This window comes from Chelmon rostratus, chromosome 11, assembly GCF_017976325.1.
Source record: "Chelmon rostratus isolate fCheRos1 chromosome 11, fCheRos1.pri, whole genome shotgun sequence".
NCBI lineage: Eukaryota > Metazoa > Chordata > Actinopteri > Chaetodontiformes > Chaetodontidae > Chelmon > Chelmon rostratus.
In genome coordinates, this window is record NC_055668.1 from 16,021,553 (window position 1) to 16,043,596 (window position 22,044).

At 39.4% G+C, this 22,044-nt stretch overlaps 2 protein-coding genes across 2 annotated transcripts; one reads left to right on the forward strand and one right to left on the reverse strand.

Moving 5' to 3' along the window:
- cfap43 (cilia and flagella associated protein 43) lies at positions 1-17,839 on the forward strand. Its single transcript, XM_041947051.1, has 38 exons — positions 1-211; positions 379-632; positions 1,509-1,605; positions 1,714-1,881; positions 2,088-2,238; positions 2,434-2,578; positions 2,735-2,817; positions 2,978-3,109; positions 3,244-3,360; positions 3,469-3,546; positions 3,700-3,848; positions 4,006-4,109; positions 4,328-4,477; positions 5,863-6,023; positions 6,165-6,329; positions 6,423-6,553; positions 7,490-7,655; positions 8,233-8,343; positions 9,022-9,099; positions 9,813-9,938; positions 10,030-10,134; positions 10,237-10,353; positions 11,671-11,865; positions 12,072-12,278; positions 12,463-12,549; positions 12,810-12,890; positions 13,566-13,694; positions 13,804-13,923; positions 14,159-14,266; positions 14,521-14,607; positions 14,689-14,777; positions 14,903-15,113; positions 15,264-15,376; positions 15,576-15,735; positions 15,876-16,040; positions 17,171-17,251; positions 17,344-17,497; positions 17,581-17,839. The coding sequence occupies exons 1-38, from the start codon at positions 177-179 to the stop codon at positions 17,754-17,756; spliced, it is 4,986 nt and encodes a 1,661-aa protein (XP_041802985.1). The 5' UTR covers positions 1-176; the 3' UTR covers positions 17,757-17,839.
- On the reverse strand, positions 17,766-19,149 carry sfr1 (SWI5-dependent homologous recombination repair protein 1). Its single transcript, XM_041947053.1, has 3 exons — positions 18,789-19,149; positions 18,282-18,638; positions 17,766-18,162 (listed from the first exon to the last, which is right to left on the reverse strand). The coding sequence occupies exons 1-3, from the start codon at positions 18,879-18,881 to the stop codon at positions 17,974-17,976; spliced, it is 639 nt and encodes a 212-aa protein (XP_041802987.1). The 5' UTR covers positions 18,882-19,149; the 3' UTR covers positions 17,766-17,973.
- Positions 19,150-22,044: the final 2,895 nt, after the last annotated feature.

The window sequence follows — 22,044 nt, forward strand, 5'->3', positions numbered from 1 at the left end:
TGTGAACCCAACTTCCGGGATGATAATGTCAAACGGCGCTGCATCAGTTGAAGTATCAGCCAATAGCGTGGAAGCGTTGTGTCTTCCGTGTTTTCTGGTTTCCAGGGATACGCAACGAATCTTATCTGTTGTGTTCGTGAGAAGTGATATTTTGTTGTGTATCATTGTCTTCGCAGATGAAAATGGATGTAATCGGAAGTTTAGAAGTCAGGTATGTTGTCGCAACAATTACATCTATCTTTTTCACTTGTGTGAAGCATATATACATCGTTAAAGTACAGTTTACATCACAGTTGTCCGTAGCAGTAGTACGCTACAACATGGGACGCACAAACAGGTGCTAACTAATATAATATTTGGCTGTTTTACTTCCTTCAGATGGATACAAGGTTTTACAAACAAGAGCATCGAGTTCGTCGACAGTAAAACAGTATGTTATACATCTGGGAGCCATATCTGTTTCCTGAACCTGGAGACAAAAATACAAAGTGTCCTTCAGAGTCCTGGCAGAGGCATTGGTGCACTGACAGCCAATGGCAACAATGGGATTTTTGCTTTCTCTGAGCAAAAGCTATCCCCATCTATATTTGTGTACATTTTTCCTGAGCTTCAGCTGAAGAATGAACTAAAGGGTAAGGTGATATTGTCCTCCAGCTGAGATTACTGCCTGAATCTATGCAATTGTCATCATATTCCAGTTGGTCGCTGTTGTTTTCATCAGTCCTGGAAGAAGTACTCAAATACTTTAAAATTAGCAATGCCACACTTCAGAAGTACTCCTTTACAACTAAAAATCCAACATTCAAAATCTTACTTAGTAAATGTACAGAAGTAACATCAGCAAGCACTGGTAAAGTACCCTTTTGACTGATAAATATGAATCCAAGTGACATTATTAGATTATTAATAGTGAAACATCACTGTCTAGGCAGCATTCTGCTGTTGTAGCTGCTCGAGGTGGAGCTAGTTTGAACCACTTTATACAGATAGCCAGTCCAGTCCAGAGTTCTGATACACAAATCTCTATTTAGTTTTTGGACTTTTCTCTAATCTTTGTTTTTGTGAAATATTGGATCATATTACACTTTTGGACCTCAAGCGACCATTTAAATGAAAACAGATGAGAAGTTTAGAGTGGAAAGTAATTAAAAGTCACTGAAGTTTTGTGTTAATCTACTATAATTCTACTTCATAATTTCCATGTTGATTATATGTTGTATCATTCATCTGAATCTGCAAAGTAACTAGTAACTAAAGTTATCAAATAAATGTTGTGGAGTAAAAGTACAATATTTCCCTCTAAAATGCAGGAGAGTACAAAGTAGCATAACATGGACTTGAGTAAATGTAGCCTACGTAATTGCTTTCACCACTGTTTATTATCAATGATTTTACTGTAATTTTCCTCCAAGATGTAATGAGTTATTGGTATTTGTTTGCTTGCATCCCTTCTACATTTATGTTCTCTGTCACAAATCCTAAACAGTTCCCAATCGTTCTTTTTCAAGGAACAGCACAACTGGATTACACATCCCTGACATTAAGTGATGGTGGTCCTTATTTGGGCTGTTGTTCCTCTTTTCCAGACCACACCATAACAGTGTGGTAAGCCACAAAAGATGTAGAGTACCTAATTTTGTGCACTCCATAGTTTCACTTATGTTTATTTAGGTAGAGCAGCTTTGTGACTGTAACCATGACTGTGTGATGCAGGAACTGGGAAAACGCTGAACCAATTTGTACACAGCCACAAGTTGGGCATGATGTCATTTCTTTGGTGTTCAACCCTCTAAACTGGCTCCAGCTTTGTGCTCTGGGGGCTACATCCCTCACTATCTGGAATATTGAGAAGAGTGCCAACTTTCATGTCCTGAAACCAAGGTAAAGTAGACTTGACTTCATGAGCAATGATAGACGGACATGACTTTCTGTGCATTACATGTAATTTAATTGATAAATGAAACTACATGCATTTATGATTCAGAAGTGCAATGGGGACTGAAAAACACATGCAGAGTCTAACCCAGTGTCAAACAATATTACGTATGCGTAAGTCATAGTTGTATGTCACATTTGTTGCGTTGCAGTGTGATAGAGCTTCCAGCAACTGATGGTTCCTTTGTTGAAAGATTGGTGCCCACCTCTCACACTGTCAGTGAAAAACTGCCCTATTTTGGTCCAGAAATGCCACCATCAGCCATTGCAGGGCTCAAGGGAGACAAAGCAGAACACATTGTGGTATTGTCCCACCGTCACTTATACACTAATACAGACAAAATAAATACACTTCCAGCAATTAATATGTTTATTTTGGTGATGCAGCTGTAATTTTTGGATCCATGAACCTATTTGTTGGGAAAACAATTTTGTTATCAGGCACACAAACAAACACAAAATGTAAACAGTTACCCAACTCCACATGTGTTTACTCAGACTAAACTCTGCACCAAAGCCAGAGTCACTCCTACTGCCATCTGCTGGACGGCCACTTCAGAGCTTTATGTGGCCTGCGCGGAAGGCTTTCTGCTTCGTGTTGATGCAAAGACCCTCTCTGTTTCAATCCCCCTCAACCCTACAAGTAAACAAACATACACACACATTGACCTAGGATGTGATAGATATTTAACAACTCACTGGGAGCATTCCTACTCTTTCATTTAAGTATTGGCTAATTTTATTTGGCAATAAATAGAAAAGACATTTGATATCTGCTTTGTGTTTCTCTTTTGTTCAGCTGCTGATGCCATCCATGAACTCAGGCAGAGCAACTTTCAAGGTTTAGCCCTTAACAAGAATGGTTTGATCATTTTAGGAAAGGTAAAAGCCCACACGCCTATTAACACCTGCTTGGCACACTGAGTAAAACACCTTCAAAATTTAACTTAGAATAATAGATTCATTCTTCTGTGGATTTGTGGATTTCAGGCATCAGGAATTCTCAATTAGCCCAATTTAAGAGCACTTTAATGTTTTACAGGAGAGTGTTGTCCACTGTCTGCAAATCAAAGAGACTCAGATAAGCGTCACACAAACATGGCAATTAGAAAGACCCTTCACAACTATGATGTACTCCCCTGACTACGAAACCTTACTTTTATCTTCTAATACAGTAAGTACTCAGATCTGTTATAGTGTGGCCAATTGCAGTACATGTGTCATTCAATCAAATAATAACATGTTACTTGAGAGAAAAGATGTGTTGAAAAGAAAATCTGAGAACATCACAGGCTTCATGTTCTTCAGGGGCAAATCTATATGTTGAACCCAACCCAAACAGACAAAACTGTGAAGGTCCTGGATGTTGTCAGTGGCAACTTTGTGGCAGCAGCTTTGTCGCACACTGAGAAGAAAACTTGCGTGGTAAAACATTTGTGTTGCTCAAGAATTACAGTGTCTTGTGACGGCATGTGTAATTAAGGTCACTGTCTTTTAAGTGAGTTGTGATATTTGTGTTTTTGCTGGTCGCAGTCAGTGAGGGATTCTGGAGAATTGCAGCTGTGGTCTCAAGATGGCATTTGCCTTGGTTCCCTGTCTCTTCAAACAGAGGTCAGATTCCCAGCATATGAACATTCAGAACATACCTGTTGTATATAGTTAGACGCACTAACACTCTTGTTCTGTCAGCAAGTGAACATGACTTAAATCAAATAACTAAATTTATCAGAAGTAGACTTGAACTTGTAAGCTGTGTCTGTTTAGGTGACAAGTCTGGCCTGCTGTCCCATTGCACAATACACAGCTGTTGGAACAGCTTCAGGAAGTGTCCTCTTCATTGACCTGAACAAGGAGCAGCAGCCTCGCCTGGTGCACCAGGTTCATCTCTACCACACTCCAGTGGATCACCTAGTGCAAGTATCCTCCATCCATGTGATGTTTCAGTCTGACACTGTACTTGTAACAAAGCATCACACCATACATGTATGTCACATTAAATGGTTACAGGCTTTCTTATTGTGCGCATATACTGTATGTCTGTATACATGGTGTGTTTTTTTGCGTTTACAGTTTTGATCAAGAGGGGGACTACCTTCTCACTGGTGCCTCAGATTCACACATCTATGTACTAGATGCAAAGCCATCAAAGAGATTTTCAGTCATAGGATACACAGGTAAATACTCTTTTTAACAGTTTTTACTTGATTAAACATGTTAGTGCCCCCTCTGCACATACCAAAACACTGTACAAATCAAAGCAAATGTTGTTCTAGAATTGATATTCAGTGTTTGCCTTGTGTCAATGTATTTAGTAATACCATGTTTAAATACTGAAAGACGGAACGAAATCAAGCTCACCCGCACCCTTTTGTCATTTGGCTTTCTTTTCCAGTTGTTCCTGGGCCCATTCTGTCACTTTCTGCTCAGTGCATCGGGGAACGTGAGCTGGTGAAAGTTCTTGCACTGTGTGCTGGAGAGGAGGGCAAAACTCATGATGGCAGCCTGCTCACAGTGCTGTCTCTGCCTGTGAGAGACCTAGCAGGTACAGCACTGATGAAGTAGATTAATTCACTACTTATTCTCTTTTTTAATTAAGGCATTTAGGGAGTTGGTCAGTAATTTTTTTTAAAGATAGCACTGATTGAACACAATCATACAATTAACTGGTACACATCCAGAGGAGATCTACAGACTAGGGCCAGAGGTCATTATGTCTCTGAACAGTTTGGTAGGGACAGTGTCAAAAATGCAAGTTGAGGGTCTCATGTGCGACCCATTATTCATAAACTCATGTGGTGATGCTGACCTCAAGCAACAACTTTAGTTACCTGGCAACTGGCAGTTAACTAATCATCTCCTGTAGATGAGGAGAGGTTTAAACCATGATTGATGGTACTAAACCAAAAGTCAAGCATTGCACTGGTTGGTAGAAATTGAGAGAGTAATCATGGCCTGTAGCTTTCTTTGGTTTACAGTTACAAAATCTATAAGCAGTGAATAATAGAGCTGTAGTTTACTAGGCTACCACTTGCCTTCTGCTCTTTTTTTAAGGCTGGGAATCTATAATTCATCTATGGGGGTGCTTTGACAGTAGACTTCACTTTTACTTCCAACCATATCCAGAGACATTAGCATTACCGATTAATAGTACTCATCTGGACGTTTTTATCCAAATGTTTAGACATGTTCTAACTAATGTCGTAAAAAAGAGAGAAAAACGCCTGCGTGGTGCGCAGAGACACACCCTTTGTTTATACAGCCTGGAAAACTATGTTGAACAAGACAGACCATGACACAGATGTTTCTCTGCAGGAAAGTGCAAACAATAAGTCTAGTGTGTGGCCACAGATGAGAGTTGTGCCACACACTGGTTTAATGAGGTTATAAAACATGACTGTGTGGTTGCAGGTGCTATCTACATGATAGTTAAAATTTCCAAAGACAATGGCTTTGGTAATAATCAATTAAGGATAAAACCTCTTAAGATTTGGATAAAACACAATTTCCATTAGATATTGTATAACATTTTTTATAGAGCTATTCTGTATGAGTATTTTATATACACACTTAAACGGATATATTCTATGCCGCAGAATCCATCAGTATTATTGAAGACGTGTAGCTGCAGGATTAGCAGGCTCTCTGTAGGAGTCATCACTATGGACAAGCATTGTTCAAACAAAACAGAAAAAGGAGCCTGAATGTATCTATTTATTTACTTTTTAATAACAGTGTTTCTGCTCGGCTGTTAACATTTTACCATGGCAGGAAAAAAAAAATCACAAGAGAGCAACAGGGAGTGAAATGGGAGATGTGACCCATATATAACCCCCTCACCCCATCCTCATAAAATTGTTCCCCACAGCAAACCTCTCATTTGACAGGAAACACTGACTACATTTATTATGTGTCTCCACTAACCTGCAGGTCCAGATTGTGTAGACCGACATGGTTGCCTGTCCACTCATGTCCTTCAAGTGTCCACATATGAAGTGCCTCATCCACTTAAATCCTGTGTTCTGGGAGTCAGTGAGGTCTTTGCTTACTGCCACAAGAAGAAAACCCTTCAGCAATTTAAACTTCCTCAGGTTTACTGCTGCCTAATGTGTCTGATTCTTATGATCCTTTTTTCAGTTTTTCCAATTGTTTACAGAAACAGTGGTCTCTTGTATGTGTTCTTAATCTGTGTATTAACACAAATGAAATCATTATCTGATTTTAATGTCCAGGACACAGATGGCGTCTCGAGTCAACAGGTGGTCCAGCTGAAACCAGAGCAGGAAGTGAGGGGTTATCATCTGGGCCCTGTCTCTCTCGTTCTGTCTCCTCACCGTTTATGGCTGGCTTCTGTTAGCCCAGATGGCCTACTACGCATCCGAGAAACTGCTTCCATGGTAGGAGCCCATTTTATTTTGTTTTTCTTGTCTCCTGCAAATGTTTGAATCAGGTTTTCATTGTCTGTTGTGTATATTACAATGCACCAACAGGAGCGGTACATTGAGCTGCATTGTCATTCATGCCGTGATGGTGGCGCGCAAAGTGTGTCTTTCTCTGCAGACAGCCAGACACTCCTCACTGCTGGCTTTAAAGGTGGCTCTCTGGTGTGCACTAATCTCAGGTAAAACAGCAAGCAGCCTGTCCTGCTCACATAATGCACCGCTGTGAACAGCAGAGGGAACTGTTGCTTGCTGTAGTGCTATTACTCTTCCGCTGTTTGATATAGTGCACATACGACAGTATTTTTCCTCTCTTAGCATTGACTGTGATGGACAGTAGAAAATAAATGCAACTGAAGTGGTGGGTTGAGGGGGATCATGGTCATAATCTGCAGGAAAATAAAGATTCTGTAAACTTCATAGCACGAGTTCCCCACTGAATCAGCTCCCACACAAATTCCTTCATTATCAGTCAGTCCTATGCGCATGGTCCTGCTGCCATAAACACTCAATGATGTACCGAATTCACAGCTTAAAACTGTCTTCAACAAATGCAATATTGACTCCTGTTTGAGTCACATTTGCAAAAAATACATTGTCTTGCTGTTGTGAAAGATTTACGTCTTTAATGGGAACAAATGGGCTCGGTGCTGAGTGGCACGGACGGGGTAAGAAAGTCAGAAATTATTGAGTTGAACTAATTACTGTTAGTTTGATCTTTTCGTGGGATTTGGATGATAATAAAAATGTAGAAGAATGGCAGCATTATTCTTTAAGGTTATACTCTCACACTTACTGTAAGGGGATTATTCGTAGTTATACTGTGCTACAGTTTCCTGAGAAAGTCTGTTATATAATTGACTCTTTATGTACCAATTTGTATGACTTCTTCTAAAGCTATGACTCATTTTAGATCTGTCCTATATACAGAATGGCTATTTAATGTAAATATAATTTAATTATAAGGCAGAATGAAACAACCAACTTTAGAATTCACTTGATTTCCACTTTAGACACAATAAAACTGGTTGTTTCTATATTTATTATTATTTTATTTATTTATATTTATCTCCATATATCTTCTCTCTTATTGTGTATATCTTATGTGTTTTACATAGAATTAAAGGTGTGGATGCTGGTAAGGTGAATGAAGCTACTCAGTACAGCCAGTCTATGGATCATTCCTTGAAGATCATATTCAACACAGAGAATCCCATCCTCGTTGACTTGCCCGAGTGGGGCCAAGGGTCTCCCGCTGGTGCTGAAAACCCAGAGGAAAGTGAGGTAAATGATATTCTGGTCTGTTTTAGCAGAGTATTTATAGCTCTGCTTTACTACTACACAACAGTGTACTAACTTTTTGTAACTTTTGTTTTTGTTGCTGAAACAACAAACAGTACACTGCAATAGCAGAAAATGGAAGAAAAATATACAATTCAGCAGCACCATAAACTACAACCTCCAGAGTGATCATAAAATTGAATCCACACTCTCTAAAGAAGTTTTCAGCAGAAACCTTGTATTATAGACTTATAATAATGACGATATTGTACAGCTGTTCTGGATTATGCCAGTATTGTAGGTGAGGCATCCCAGTAAATTTCAAGAATGTAATGATAAATGTGAATTTATGGTAAGCAACAGTTTTCCTCTGAGCTCTTCTGTGTTCTTAATTAAGTCACTGTGGTATGAATCTGGTATGAATATTACTCAATCTAATAAATATTTAATTATATTATTTGTTGCTCATGCAAAGGCCTCGTTCATTGCTTAATAAATTAACAATTCAGCAATGCGTCAAAGTAAATGCTTATATTTTTCCTTATCTGAGTGTGTTTTTTGTGTTTTTAACACTCTGTAGGTCAGTGTTGGAGTCGAGACAGTGGATGTAACAGAGCACAATGAGAGTTATAACAGCCTGCTGTCTGCTCCACCTTCACACCCCACCTGGCTGGAAAAGAGGCGAGAGGCGGTCAGTGACTAACATATTGTCATATTTGCGGTCGTGTCATAATGTTAACTATGTTAGATACTTCTTTTATGTCTCTGCGACATTGCAGGTGGGGGATTACGAAAGTGCCCTTTGCACCTGTGTGTGATTTCTTGCTGTGTTGCTTTTGGCACAAAGTTTCTCTGAGCAAGAGCTTGATTTATCTGCACTTAGTGAGTGAGAAATTCAACCAATTGGCAAGTGGTAAAGTGCTATAAAGCAGATAAGCATTTGTAAAATAAAACATGATCAGTACTTTGTCCCCTGACAAAGCTTCTTGATAACAATAAATAGATACTGAAGGTGTGGCAGTCTTTGAATAAGCCTCACTGAAAATCACACATGAGAAATGGGCATAGGCACTTTCCAGCCTGCTTTAAGCTACAACATGCTTTCTTACGTGACTCACCTGTGTCCTGTGAAGACATCTGTTTAAATCAAGCTGCATCATGTTGAGTGATAAAGTGTTGGATAGCATATAATTTATTTTCTCTCCCCATATTATAAAATGTATCATAATTAACATGTGTGTTTGTCATTTAGGATTACTTACGTCAGAATGTGTTCTTGTGATTCTTGTGAAGTTGACATGTACTAACTAATTCACTACATTGTTGAAGTTGAAATATCTCACTCATTTTCAATCTATATTTTGAACAGGTTATAAAAGAAGACAATGATCAGTATTCTGAGACAAAGAAAAACATGAGGAACACCATCAAAGCGTTACGTGACGCTGTAAGAGACTGTTATTATTTCATATTTGTTTATTTTAGTCTTTACTTTAGAAGATGGTCATAAGTTTTTGAGCAGGAAAAATGTCTGAACACACATGAAATTTGCTGACAAAACAACGCCCCGCAGTACATGCAAGCACAAATACTGTATCATTAAACATGCTTGGTAAGTGCTTTTCAATCCAATGAGATCCCTCTAATTATATGCAGCAGCTCACTATCAAGGGCAACATATACACACAATAAACTGGGGGGTGGAACACTGTTTTTCACAAAGCTAAAGCACTCAAAAACTAAAAGAGAAAACCTGTATGTGGAATTCTGGTTACAAATACGTGAATAAATAAATACTATATAAAAACACATAACAAACTGTGATGCCATGCTAATGTCAGCACCAAACTAAAAATGATACAGTGGTATCTCAAAGCATCATCAAGTGTCTGTCTCAAGAACGTTTTACCTATTGTAAACTTACCCCTGTACTTTCCAGTTTTATTGGTTTCTAGCACATAAAAAATGCAGTATGTTTGAAGTCCATCATGAAAATTATGTTCAATTAGTTCAACAAACAAGTTACATTTTGTAATAATGTTTTAGTAGTAACGGTAGGCGCCCAATTACAAAATAAGTCACAGAAAGATGTTAAGATGTTAATTATGAGATTGTCTTATGAGCAATATGACGACTAAACTGTGCTTCCTGCATTGTCAGATCCAGGATGCGATGCGCCTAAATGAGAACCTCCCAGACACTGACCGTGTGGAACAACAGGAGTTCAACCTGGATATAGAGGAGCAGAGGAGACTGGAGGCCATGGTGGAGCAGGAAGCTACTCGGGTAATGCATGCACTAAAATATGAATGCAATGAAGCTTTAGTTTTGCTTTGAGGCCATGATGGCAGTGATTCTTAATGCAGTCACATTATAGGTGAGAAATGAAATCGAATGGGAGATTTTAGAAAAACGTTACCTTCGTGATGTCCTGAAGAGAGAATGCTGGGATTCTATGAAGGTCAAAGGCAAGACCATCAAGGTAAGATGGCTTAGAAACAAGCACTGAGAAGTGTTCATCACAATCACAGTATTTTATGATCTGTATGTAGAGTTTTAAATCACTTCTGGCTGTCTACCACAGGCCTTTCACTCTGAACACGAGGTGACGAACTACTCTCTGAAAGAGCAAACAGAAAAAGAAATGGAGGACCTTCAAAGGGTTCAAAATATGAGGAAGTTTGAAAAGGCTGCTTGCATGGTAAGCAAAATCCCCATTAGCTTCCGCAAAAGTGGTGGCTAATCTTCCTGGGGTCCACATAAAGCATACAGACATATCAACAGACATGCCAACATTGACTGAAACCCATCAGTCTGGCCAGAAATTACATATTCAAAAGCCAGAGTAATCAAAATATCAGATAACTTAAACAATACACATGCAACACAGATTCCAAAAAAGGTAGGACGCTGTGTGGAACATAAATAAAACACAATGTGCTGTAGTACAAAGACTGTGCCCTGATGGCTCACCCAGAAGAATGTCCTCACTGTCCCTCTTTGTCTGTCCCATCAAATAAAGCCAAAATAATAATGATGATAATATTAAAAGAAAACAGTTAAAAAAGACAATATATTAAATTTTTTACTTCACTGACTTCATACATTTTTGTAAATATCTGCTTATTCTCAATTTGATGCCAGCAACACGTTTCAAACACGGTGGGACACACATCAAAACACCTGGAACATTCCACAGGTTAACAGGTTCATTGGTAAGTATAGTATCATGATTGGGTATGAAAGGAGCATCCTGAAGGGATCACAAGCAAGGATGGAGCGAGGTTCACCATGTTTTGAACACATGATTGTACAAAGAATGTTAATACATGGGCTCGGGAACACTTGTCAGTAAACACAGCTCATTTGCAAATGATGGCAATCTGTTTTCATTTATGTTTTACACAGCATCCCAACTTTTTTGGAATTTGGTTTGTACAGAGGTTATCAGACAAACAAAATGTGAAGTCTGAAAACAAAACATCATCACAGGTAATCAAAATTCTAATCAGTTAGTATTCGAAATATCAGACCACCTGAAATGCACAGAGGTTATGAAACAAACTAATTAGTTTGAACCCCAAACAAGACATCATAACAGGTGGCATTATTCCTTCATTTCATTACTAGATGGTATGTTGACTTTTTAATATGAAACAGAAATATATATATATTCTAAAAGCTATGACAACGCAACCTCCTCAGTATGTGGGTTGTCACTCTCTGGAAATACATTTTATAGCAAAACCATTCAAGTCAAAACAGGTTTACTGCTGGAAAATAATTTGATGCTTTGAATGTGTGACCTTTCACTGCTGTAACTTTTTAAATGCTTGAATACGTGCCAGTCCACCAGTGTTGAAACTTCTCTAGATTTATGGCTGTGTGGCCAAAAGAGAGTTAGCTCTCTTCACTGCAATATTCTTGGGATGAAGTTTATAATCTTATGACCACAGATTAAATCCTCAACGTTTATTTCAGCCCTCTCAAAGTATCTTTCTCCATCTTTCAGCTGCAGCACAGCGGCCTAAAGAAAAGTTCCAACACAACCAGTGCGAAGGAGGAAGAGCAAGGGGAGGAAGGCCGCGCAGCAGAGAGTGCTGCTGTAACGGGAAGTTTGTCCGCTCAGTTAGGATATTCAAATCCTTACCTCTACGATCAGTTCAGCCTGGAAACCACAGAGCAGAGGATCAACCAGATAATTCTGCTACAGGTGTGAACCTGTTCAAAAACTGTTGGCTCTCAGCAAAAGTGTGATTAAATTATTACAGTACTTTTCCAAAACAGTTCCGAAAGCACACACTTAAGAACAAAAATAATAAAATTAAGAGAGTGAAATAAAGACCACATACATTCACATACATGGTTATTGTTATTGATCATAATCTTTTTTTTTCTCTCACTCAACTCCAAATCTAGGATGTGATATGTCGCATCAAGACAGCTTTCAATGCTGACTTTGAGGCTGTGCACAGGCAGAAGGTGCAGGAGCTCAACCGTGTCAAGGGGAGGAACAGACACATCAGAGGGATCATGTTGGAGCTGGACATGACCGAGAAGCTGTCGGAGCCCAGTCTGACCAACAGCGAGCAGCCAGAGAGGCTGCTCACTGTGGACGACTCTGAGGTTACCGACCTCCTCATGAAACATCTAAACAGTTGACAAAGTTCACAGAAAGTTCAACAAACAAAGCGTACATCCTGAACTACTTTGTGGTTTGTTTGTTTTTTTAGCGAAATGCGAAATTGTATGTGATTATCTTCGTAGAAGATGCAGTATCACAGTTCATGTGGCCTTCGTCCCGCTGTAGATAACGGCAGAGAAGTACCTCACCCCAGAACAGAAAGAGGAGGAGGAGAGGAAGAAGTTGGAAGAGGAAAGGCGTTTGGCTGCCAAAGTATGCTGCTATAATAAATGTGTTTTTGTTTTTCAACTCGTTGTAAGCTTGTTTGTTGCTACTTACAAATTCTCCAAATACTTCCATATATAAAAACTGCATCTATCATTATTACTTACAACAGCAAGATTATATTTAGCAGTTCTTTACCAAAAAGAAATTAAACATTAATGCCTGTATAGTATATGGAGCAAGTCATACCTAAAAGTAGTTCAGTTCTGTCGCATTGATGAGGTTTTGTTTTTGTCTTTCTATTGCAGGGTGATAACCTCAGAGACAGGGCTCTCGATGACATGATGGATGGAGTGCTTGAAGTGAAAAAAGAGGACATCTTGAAAATGGTGGGTCAGAATATTCACTTTTTTGTTAAAGCATTAATACTGTAATAAACAATAAACTGATCCCATATTTAATATTCCATAGAAAATACGATACAAAATGATGGACATGTTTTTGCCTGTGAAATATTATCTACTCACTTGTTTGATCAATAATTGCGAGATAATCTGAAATGCTCAATGTTTTCCACACCTGGATTGGCAGAGAGCACTGTCTTCTGTGTCAGTCTAAATGTTGAAACCAGGCAGATAAATACTTCTCCTTAAACTATGGGAACATATCATTTTCACAATTTTCTTCCAATCTTTTGATGAAGAAAATAACAGTTAGTTGCTGCCCTAATGTAAATGTAGGCTTTGGATTGTGATAAATTTTCATTATTAGATGTTTATCATGTAATTAGATCACAGAGTATTAACACTTTTTGAATGTCTGGGAGAGAAAGACAGGAAAAAAATAAGACTCTTCCCTACCTCCTGCTGTCATTTCTTATGACGTACACAAACGCTGCATCTCACTGCAGCCAAAATGAACCACTTACGCAGGAAAGCGTTACTTCTCTGCCTGTAGAAAAATTATGTCTTTTTTTAAAACTTGAATTCTTTTCTAGTCAGTGTCAGTTGAATTAGACAAATCAGCATGAAGGGCACATAGTTTCTTTTGAATTGCCTCCACAGGAAATACCTCCGCCTGAGTTTGTTTTGACCAAACCTGGAATCCACTGGAGTGAGGAGGAGAAAAAAGTCTACAAAGAGTATGAAAAGAAAACCAAAGACCTGAGCGAGGAGAAGGAGAAATACAAAAAGGTATTACAGTCAATACATTCACAGCTCTGCTACTTTTCTACGATCAGCAATATGATTAACTTCTGATCAGTGATCAATATAAGTCATCTAGTGAACTCTGTAATTGCAGTCACTGGAAACTGAAATGAAGAGACTGCAGGCATCCACCAAGGATGCCACCGAAAAGTTTGATGAAACTTTGACAAAGTTGTTTAAGAAGAAGGTGAAATGTGAAATGGCTATATATCAGGTGAGCCAACACACACACACACACTGTACATGTGTGTGACACATGTAGAGGCTATTAACATGGACAATCTGCATCACATTTGTTCCTTTTGTTTCCCCCTTTCTCATTTTCCTCACACAAGATGAAGGGCCCTGTCTTCTCATTGGAGTTTCCTCCTTGAGATAATTATGAGATATGATATCTTGTGTATGTTTCACCTTTTAAAAAATCCTGTTTTTTTGTATGTATTTTACAGGAACGGCTCAAGATTACTTATCTGGCCTATTCAGTCCTCGTAGAAGAGGAGATAAGAAATCGAGAGCAGGAGCTCAAGCTCAAACTTGAAAAAATGGTGGCACATAAGGTCAGAAAACTGGAACACAGTAATGCTGAAGGAATTTATTGCTGCCAGCTTGAGATTTTGTTATTCATCAGACACCTGAATGAATGGCAGTGGTATTCCAGATTCCAGTATAAAAATCTTCCCATTGCTCAGGCGTGTTTTGCAAGAGCTAACCTGTGCTGCATGCTCATTTGTTCAGGCTTTAAGACTGTCAGTCACTATTTCTCACAGGCAACATGCTGCTCTCATCTGATCAACATATATTTCTTTGACAGGATGAAATTGGGGAGGAGGTGAAGAGACACGAAGAAGAAGTACAATTGTTTCATGAGACCTATGACAGTATTGTAGCTGAGGACAAAGTAAGCCAGCTGGTAAAATACTGAAATCATTTTGACTGTAAGTGCACACACATAATATAATATACGTCCATGTTTCCTAAGGTTTTTGACAAAGAATTCAGGAAGGAGTTCTTTGATGTACCAAGCCATGTGGTCGATCAACTGTACAAGTTATTCAAGCGTAGACCCAGGTTTGTAATACCATAAACCATTAAACATAAGGCAGCTGTGCTGACTTGTAGCGTCATATGTTGAAAGTTGCATGATTTGATTATCCATATCATAAGTGCTGCACACACGGTCTTTTATGCCTCAGGGTTCAAAAGATGAGGACCCAGACCGACAACAGCTCCAACCTGTTTAAGGAGCAGTATCTGTGCGGTTCTCTGGCTCCTGATGGGCTCAGTAAAACGCTGAAGGCCATGGAAGAGCTGGATGCTCCGGAGAATATACCAGAAGGCTTGAACCCATCAGTCTGGGAGAGGTTTTGTCTTGTCCGCAGAATGAAAGTAGAGAGTGAGCAAAAGGTAAAATTGGTATTTTGGTACACCACTACTCTATGGTCAGTACAGCCCAGCTATGAAACTTATTTAAGAACCTTTACTAATCATTGTGTCTTGTGTGTAGTTACTGTTGCTGTACTGTGCTGTACTTACTATTTGACACGTCCTTTGCAGGTAAAAGTAAAAGCTCTGACTCTTGCTGAGATGCAGGCCTTCCTGCAGAAGAGGAGAGATGAGGATAAGGCTGCTCAACAGGAAATTAAAAATCTTTCTGACGAACTTGAGAGGTATGACTGCAATGTTGCCGTTCATTCTGATTAGAGGACGAAAGGGTGAAAATACAGCATGGATGACCTGAGAGAATGGCACTCAAGCCACGAGTCTCCTTCTCTGTAACCTGTAACAATTGTAGAAGTTGATAGTGAAAAAAGTTGATATAAGTTATTCTATTTCTCTATGTGTTTTTGTTGTCCTGCTCCCTTCTAGTCTGCATAAGGAAAAGAACCGTTTCCTGATGAACATCATGGTCCAGGTCCTGCTCAAACAGGGTCAGGTGGAGGTGTCCACCACTGACCTGACTGCTGACTACACGGAAGCTGTACTTCTCCACAGGAGTGTGCTGGAGGACCTCAACAGGACCATCAGGGTCAGCCTATACCACCAGAAACAGTCTCATTGTAAAACAAGGATGTACATTCTCATCAATGTACATCCTTGTTTTCTCTATATACAAATACGGTATGAAAATGTCTGTATCTGTCAAATGATTGTTATCTATATGATCAGACACTTGGAGAGCAGAAGATAACCACCATGGTGGAGTGCAAAGACTTCCGTAAGGGCATCATCCAGCTGCAGTGGGAGCACAAGATGATGGAGAGACAGATAGAGGACCTCAACAACAAGGCGAGGGACATCCAGATGTTACAGCTCTCTGAAGAGCCACGGGATGTGAGTGCAATCAGGATACTGAAACACCCTAATTCTGCTTTTTTAGCTCCTCCAAGGGCCCTTTTATTTCTTAAGCACTAAATAACACTTTCTGATTATTAATACTACTGCATACTAAACAGGTTAGACCTTGTATATAATTCCTGGTAATTATATGTCAATGGTTTTCAAAAAGTTAAGCATCTGCTTGAAATAGCATTGAAATCTTAGCACCTTGGCTGAAACTTTAACGCTGTTCTGTTCCTGTTTCTGGACAAACCTCAGTACGTGATATCAAGGCAGGTATTTGGGTTTTGGCAGCGTCAGATGTTTCGTGAGCAGAAAATTGTTACCATCCCTGAGTACAGATGGATGATCTTTTGTGATCACAGACACACCCATTTCACGCAAACTCCCCACCCCATTTTTTTTATTTATTTTTTTTTTTTGCATCTTTTAAAACTGGTACTCCACAGGTGAAGACTGGTTGAAAACTAAACTTGTGGTTTCTTTAATCTTGTTTGAACTTTTCAGCCGTGTTGCAATGATTTGAAATTCTAGGGAAACAGAAAAGCTTCTCTGCTTCATTTGGCAGCAAAATTCTAAGGCGTGAACAGGGAGTTAATTAAATACAGACCACTAAACTCGACAGGAAGATACTTCACCCCTCGTTGCAAATCATTAACCCCTTAACACACATTAACACAAGGAATTTCATGAGTTAGTGGTATAAAAAATAACCGAGAGGTGGTGGTTGAGGAATGAAAGAATACATGAAGATCAAATGAGTCATCCATCATGTTATTTTCAATGAGTCGATGATCCTGGCACACACAAAACATGTTTCCAGGCCTGAATGCCAGTTTCCTCTGGAAAAAGCTTCAGGTAGCTCTGCTGAGGCGTGGCATGCACCTTCCTGTCATTGTTTAGGCCCCCTAAACCTTGAGAAAGAAAAACTTTGAATATAAACAAATCCATCCTGAGAACATTTTATGATGAGGCATTTTTGCCACGACTATTAATGGCGTCTCTCATCAAGAGCTAGAATAGACACTTGATAGAAAACCATGCTGAGACGCTTTATGTTGCTGCTCCATCTTTGTTTTTGAGTTCTCACTTCACACAAGTCAGCAATTCCCTTGTCTTTCCAGTATCTCAACGAGACAGATCAAGACAGTTGCATGTCCGAGCAAGTTTCCAGTCTGGAGAAAACTATAGCTTTCCAGGAAAAGGTAACGTAAAACTAACGTGATCTCATCAGTCAGCTCTGTGTTGTGTACTGTCTGTACCTTGTGTTAAAATACACATTATTCTCTATATTCAGACTCATCAACAGAATGTGCAGCATCGCATAAAAATGATTGAGCAGCTTAAGAGGCAGGCAGCAAAGAAAGTGGAGAAGAATGCAATTGTAGAGCAGCAGCTACCCAATATTCCGGTGACTGTTGGAGAGAGGAGACACATCTATGAAGCAATAGGTAATAAAACGAAAATTTCAGCTCTAATGAAACACACTGCAGATTCTAGAGCCTGCGCCGACTGATAATGTGGCTTGTTTCAGATTCGGAGGAAAATCAGGCAGCTAAAATGGAGGAGCGCTTCAAGGAAATCATTCAGAAGAAGTACTTGGAGGACTTCGTCAGAGCACAGGTGGAGGAGCTGGCTCTTCTCTGGGCCGAAGTCAACCGTCTGAGGATGAAGAACTTTCCTTCACTTGATCAGCTGAAACACAACTGAGCACAGCCGTCTCTTCAACAGAAAACATGGGTTTATTTACATGCCTCTTAGCAAGTAAACTTAACATGAAATGTACAACTTCAGCTGTGAATAAAAATGGAATAGCAGCAACAAACACAACAATTAGTCAACTCATTATATTTTAAATATGACTGTTGCCCTCTAGAATTTTTTACACTGATGAAACAAATGTTGCTTGTTTTTTAAATCATATTTATTAGTTAGTGAAGTCCTCCTCTGTGCGGTCAAAGTGCAGAATGCCATCATCCAGCCCAAAGAGATCAATAAGCTCTGACAGACTGGCCTTTCCTCCATGTATGGGGATGTCTGACTGGAGCTCATATAGTGCAGCCTGAGCACAACTCCGCCACTTGTCAATCAAGGTTTGGAGCCGTGTTAAATCATTCTAGGGACAGAGACAGGACATGTGTCATATTCAATGTCCACTTTCAGTCTAATTAAGCAAATTAAATCCCATTACAATAATGTTGGGAGCAACCCAGACAATTTAAATTGAGCTGATACCTTGCTTCTGTACGTTTGAACCATCTTGAGCCTGCGCAGAGTCTCCATCTTGTCTTTAACCTCCTTCCTCAGTTGTTCTCGTTGTTGTGCAAAGTCTTCTGAAGGATGATGTGTTGGTTGGGGAATAGTTCCCGAAAACCTTTCACTCCCTGATCTTGCCTCATTTCGGTTTACATCTACGTTGGGAATGATCAGTGGAGGGTTATTAACTGTCTCCCGCGAATCTGCTGAAACTTGTTGGCCGTTCTCCTCCTCATCATCAACACAAAGGCGTTTGGCCACAGAGAAGGGCGAGGTGAAGGAGCGCCTTGATCTCTTCAGCCTCTCCCTCAGAGAGGAACTCAGCTTTTGATGATGCTGCGGGGATGACAATGAACGAATGACTAACTGTCTCAATAGGTGACAACAGTTCATATTATATCATGTTTAATACAATGTGAGATCACGTAAAATCATTTAGAAGTGATCGCACCCGGATATATATATATATAATGCAGTTCAACCTACCTTTTGCTCTTTATATTCACAGGGGCTTGACTCCACTGAACTACAAGGTGAAGAATACACTTTTAATTTAGCCGCTTTGGGAGTGATCTCCATCGGTGAAACTTACTTTGACTCATGTGAACTAACGTTGTTTTCGCTGTGGATACAGTAACGTCGGGGCTACTGAGTTAGCTTAACGAGCACTAACGTTAGCACCAAACGTTAGTCACACAGCTTCCCCTCAACAGACACTAAACAACAACCACCACAAGCACGTTACCAACCTATTTTATAAACGTTCTCGCAATAACTAGTGACAACAGATTTTTCACAAAACGCTGACAACAGCACGTAACTGTGAGAGCGATGTCAGAGTTTCTATTTTTCCTTATGTTGCGGCTCAAGAAAACCTCCAAAGGCAGCGATTGGACAGAATTTGATGACGCGTTACCGAAGAGGAGCCTGGGAACTGGAGTTGTTGTCTGCTAGATAGGTTACAACACAAACCACAACTATAAAACCAAATGTTTCCATGTTATTCCTCATGCCTTATCATGCCTAATCATAAATCATATCCACAAGCCTCATCAGTCCTCTCTTCTTGTTTTGTAAAAAGTTAGGCAAACAAAATGACTTTAGTGGTGTTTGTAATGGAACAAAACAATTTGTTTCTGAAGTTTTTTAACAAACGCTCACTGATAGGTAATTTCTTATATAGAACTGACTAAAGTACAGCAGTAATAATGAATGGGTAAATGAAAATGAGGAAAATACATGCAATAAACGATTTTCTTAGAGAAGTAAGCGATATTGGCTTGGGAGTATACAGAGACACATTGATTCAACCGGATGCTTTCACAGAGTAAAGTACTAAAAGATAGTCAAAAGTGAAACAGGGAAAGTAAATGTTTTGTGAGCTTGTGAATGGGTTCACTGTTGAATCAATGTTAGTTGGTTACTCTTGTTACCAGGGTCGAGTCATATTGTAATTCAGCCCTTCTCATCAGTTGATTCATCTCTATTATAGGATTTATTTTAGACTTCTACATTCTGGTGTCATCATGTTTACGGTTGTTTTGAGACTTGTGCTTATGTCTTACCTTTTTCCTTTTCTTTCTTTTTTTTTTAACTTGTGTTTTTCTGTAGCCGTCAGGAGAAAGGCGTGAGTTAAAACGTGATCCTGCCTAGACTTGAACATCAGTACTTGGCAGACTGATATTACACACCCTAGGCAATGGGGATTTTTAACATTTTATATGGATGAATCTTGCAAGGCTGAAGATTGAAGATAATTACTATGTGTGTGTCAGGAGACCGTTTTCCGTGCTTTTTTACTGTTGAATCGTTGACATGAAATACCGTATTGTGTCTGCTCCTCAGCAATATACATGAAGTAGCTGCAGCAATGGTATGAGTAGAATCTAGAGGCAATGTGAGAGATGCCAGCTCTTTCATCAAATACAGGTGTGTATGCTGGGCACTGGCTATTGATACCACAGCAGTGAGATACTATTGTTTACATCTACTATGGTTCCTTCCTGTCCTGTCAGTCTTAAACATGGATTCTAGGTTTCAGCTCTTTCTCTGGAGTCCCTTTCTTAGTGAAGGACACGTGATTGTGCTGTGTTTGGCAGAAAGGGTGTTTTGTACTTTGGAGTAATAGGTTATTTTGATCTCCAGTATATACTCTGTGTTATCTGGTATCTCTGTGTGGGAAATTTCCTTTTCAAGTAGTGCCAATGTCCTGTCTGCAAACACTTCCTTATCTCCCAGGTTTATAATGGCAGCACAGGGCCTGTCTACAAGGCACGGCCACAAAATGACTCAATATCGCAGGATGTAGATGATATTGTTTTCCAATTGGTTTGGTGTAACAGGCCTTTTCCCCAGCAGACATTTTCACTTGTCACAGCAGGTAAAGCACAGGTGTCGCTGATAACAATGGCCCTGCTTTAGTCAAGTGTCCCAGTAAGTCATGACAGTCTGCCAGTGAGCCAGTCTCCCCACCTTGCGCCTTTCCTAGTCTGAAAAAAGGCCTGTAACTTAGAAAAGTGTTTCTGAAATGGCACTTTGACTTACTGACTGTGGGATGATTGTAGTTATTACACATCATTTCCGAATATCCCCCTCGGTGATACGTGTGTTTTCTTTCACAGCCAAAGAGTAAAGTTATTATGAAATACTGCATGTTGACCATATAAATCACGATAAATACTCTTTCCATTTTGGAAAATATATTTCACACATGAAAGCCATGCTGGTGGTGTGATGATTATTTTAATTATCAATTTACTGATTATTTTCTGGATAAGGCAATAAATCATTTGGCCTATAAAATGTATAAAAAAATATTAAAAAGACCTAGAATGATTTCCCTAGGCCCATCAAATGTTTACTAAACCTAAACATTCATTAGTTATTCCATAAAATGAAGAAAAGCTGCAAATCCTCATAATTTAGAAGATGGAATTTGGGAATATTTGTGCTTTTTGATCTTGAGAAAATGACTTGAAATGATGAGCTAATTATCAGAATAATTTCTGATTATTTTTCCATCAATCCACAGAATCTATTTGCTTCAGCTCAAGTTGAGTTTTCTACTTGACTATTACAAGAATCAGAATGACTAATGGTGTGTACACATACAAGCAATTTGACTCCAGTTCTAAGAATAATGTCCTGGAGGATAGAAATAGACATACAGCTAGAAACAAGGACAATAAATCTGCACAAGGACAGGTACAAATGAACAGAAAACATAGAACTATAATGTCCATAGAAGTAGGAAAGTGAGATTCTGAAAAAGACCAAAATCAGCTGAGAGGCTAAGAATACATTGTTACATGCTCTCTCCACAATTTCACTTCATTACTGTCTTTAAGCCAAATATCCAGGTACATAAATAGAGATAAAACCCAGAAAAGAGCTTGAGCTGCCTCTCTTCTGTCCGACCACACACGGAGTGCCGCCTTCCTGGAAATGATTCTCTGCTGTTCTTTCTGTGGAGAGATTTTACCAGAGAGGTTTGCCAGCTCAGCTTGGAACAAAGTGTGACTTCCACGAAGAGACAAACCTCAGCTTCATCTCTATAAAACTGTCAAAACGCTAATCGGACTCAGCCCTTGGAGTTTATACGATACTTTGAACAATAAACAAATGCTGCCTGGCTGTGAGAGAAACGATGCCGACAGGAGATTTCACCAGACACTGTGACAGAGATGCATAATGTGAGAGATTCCTTCATAACCCACAGAGGAAAAATCTTATCTGGTCCATC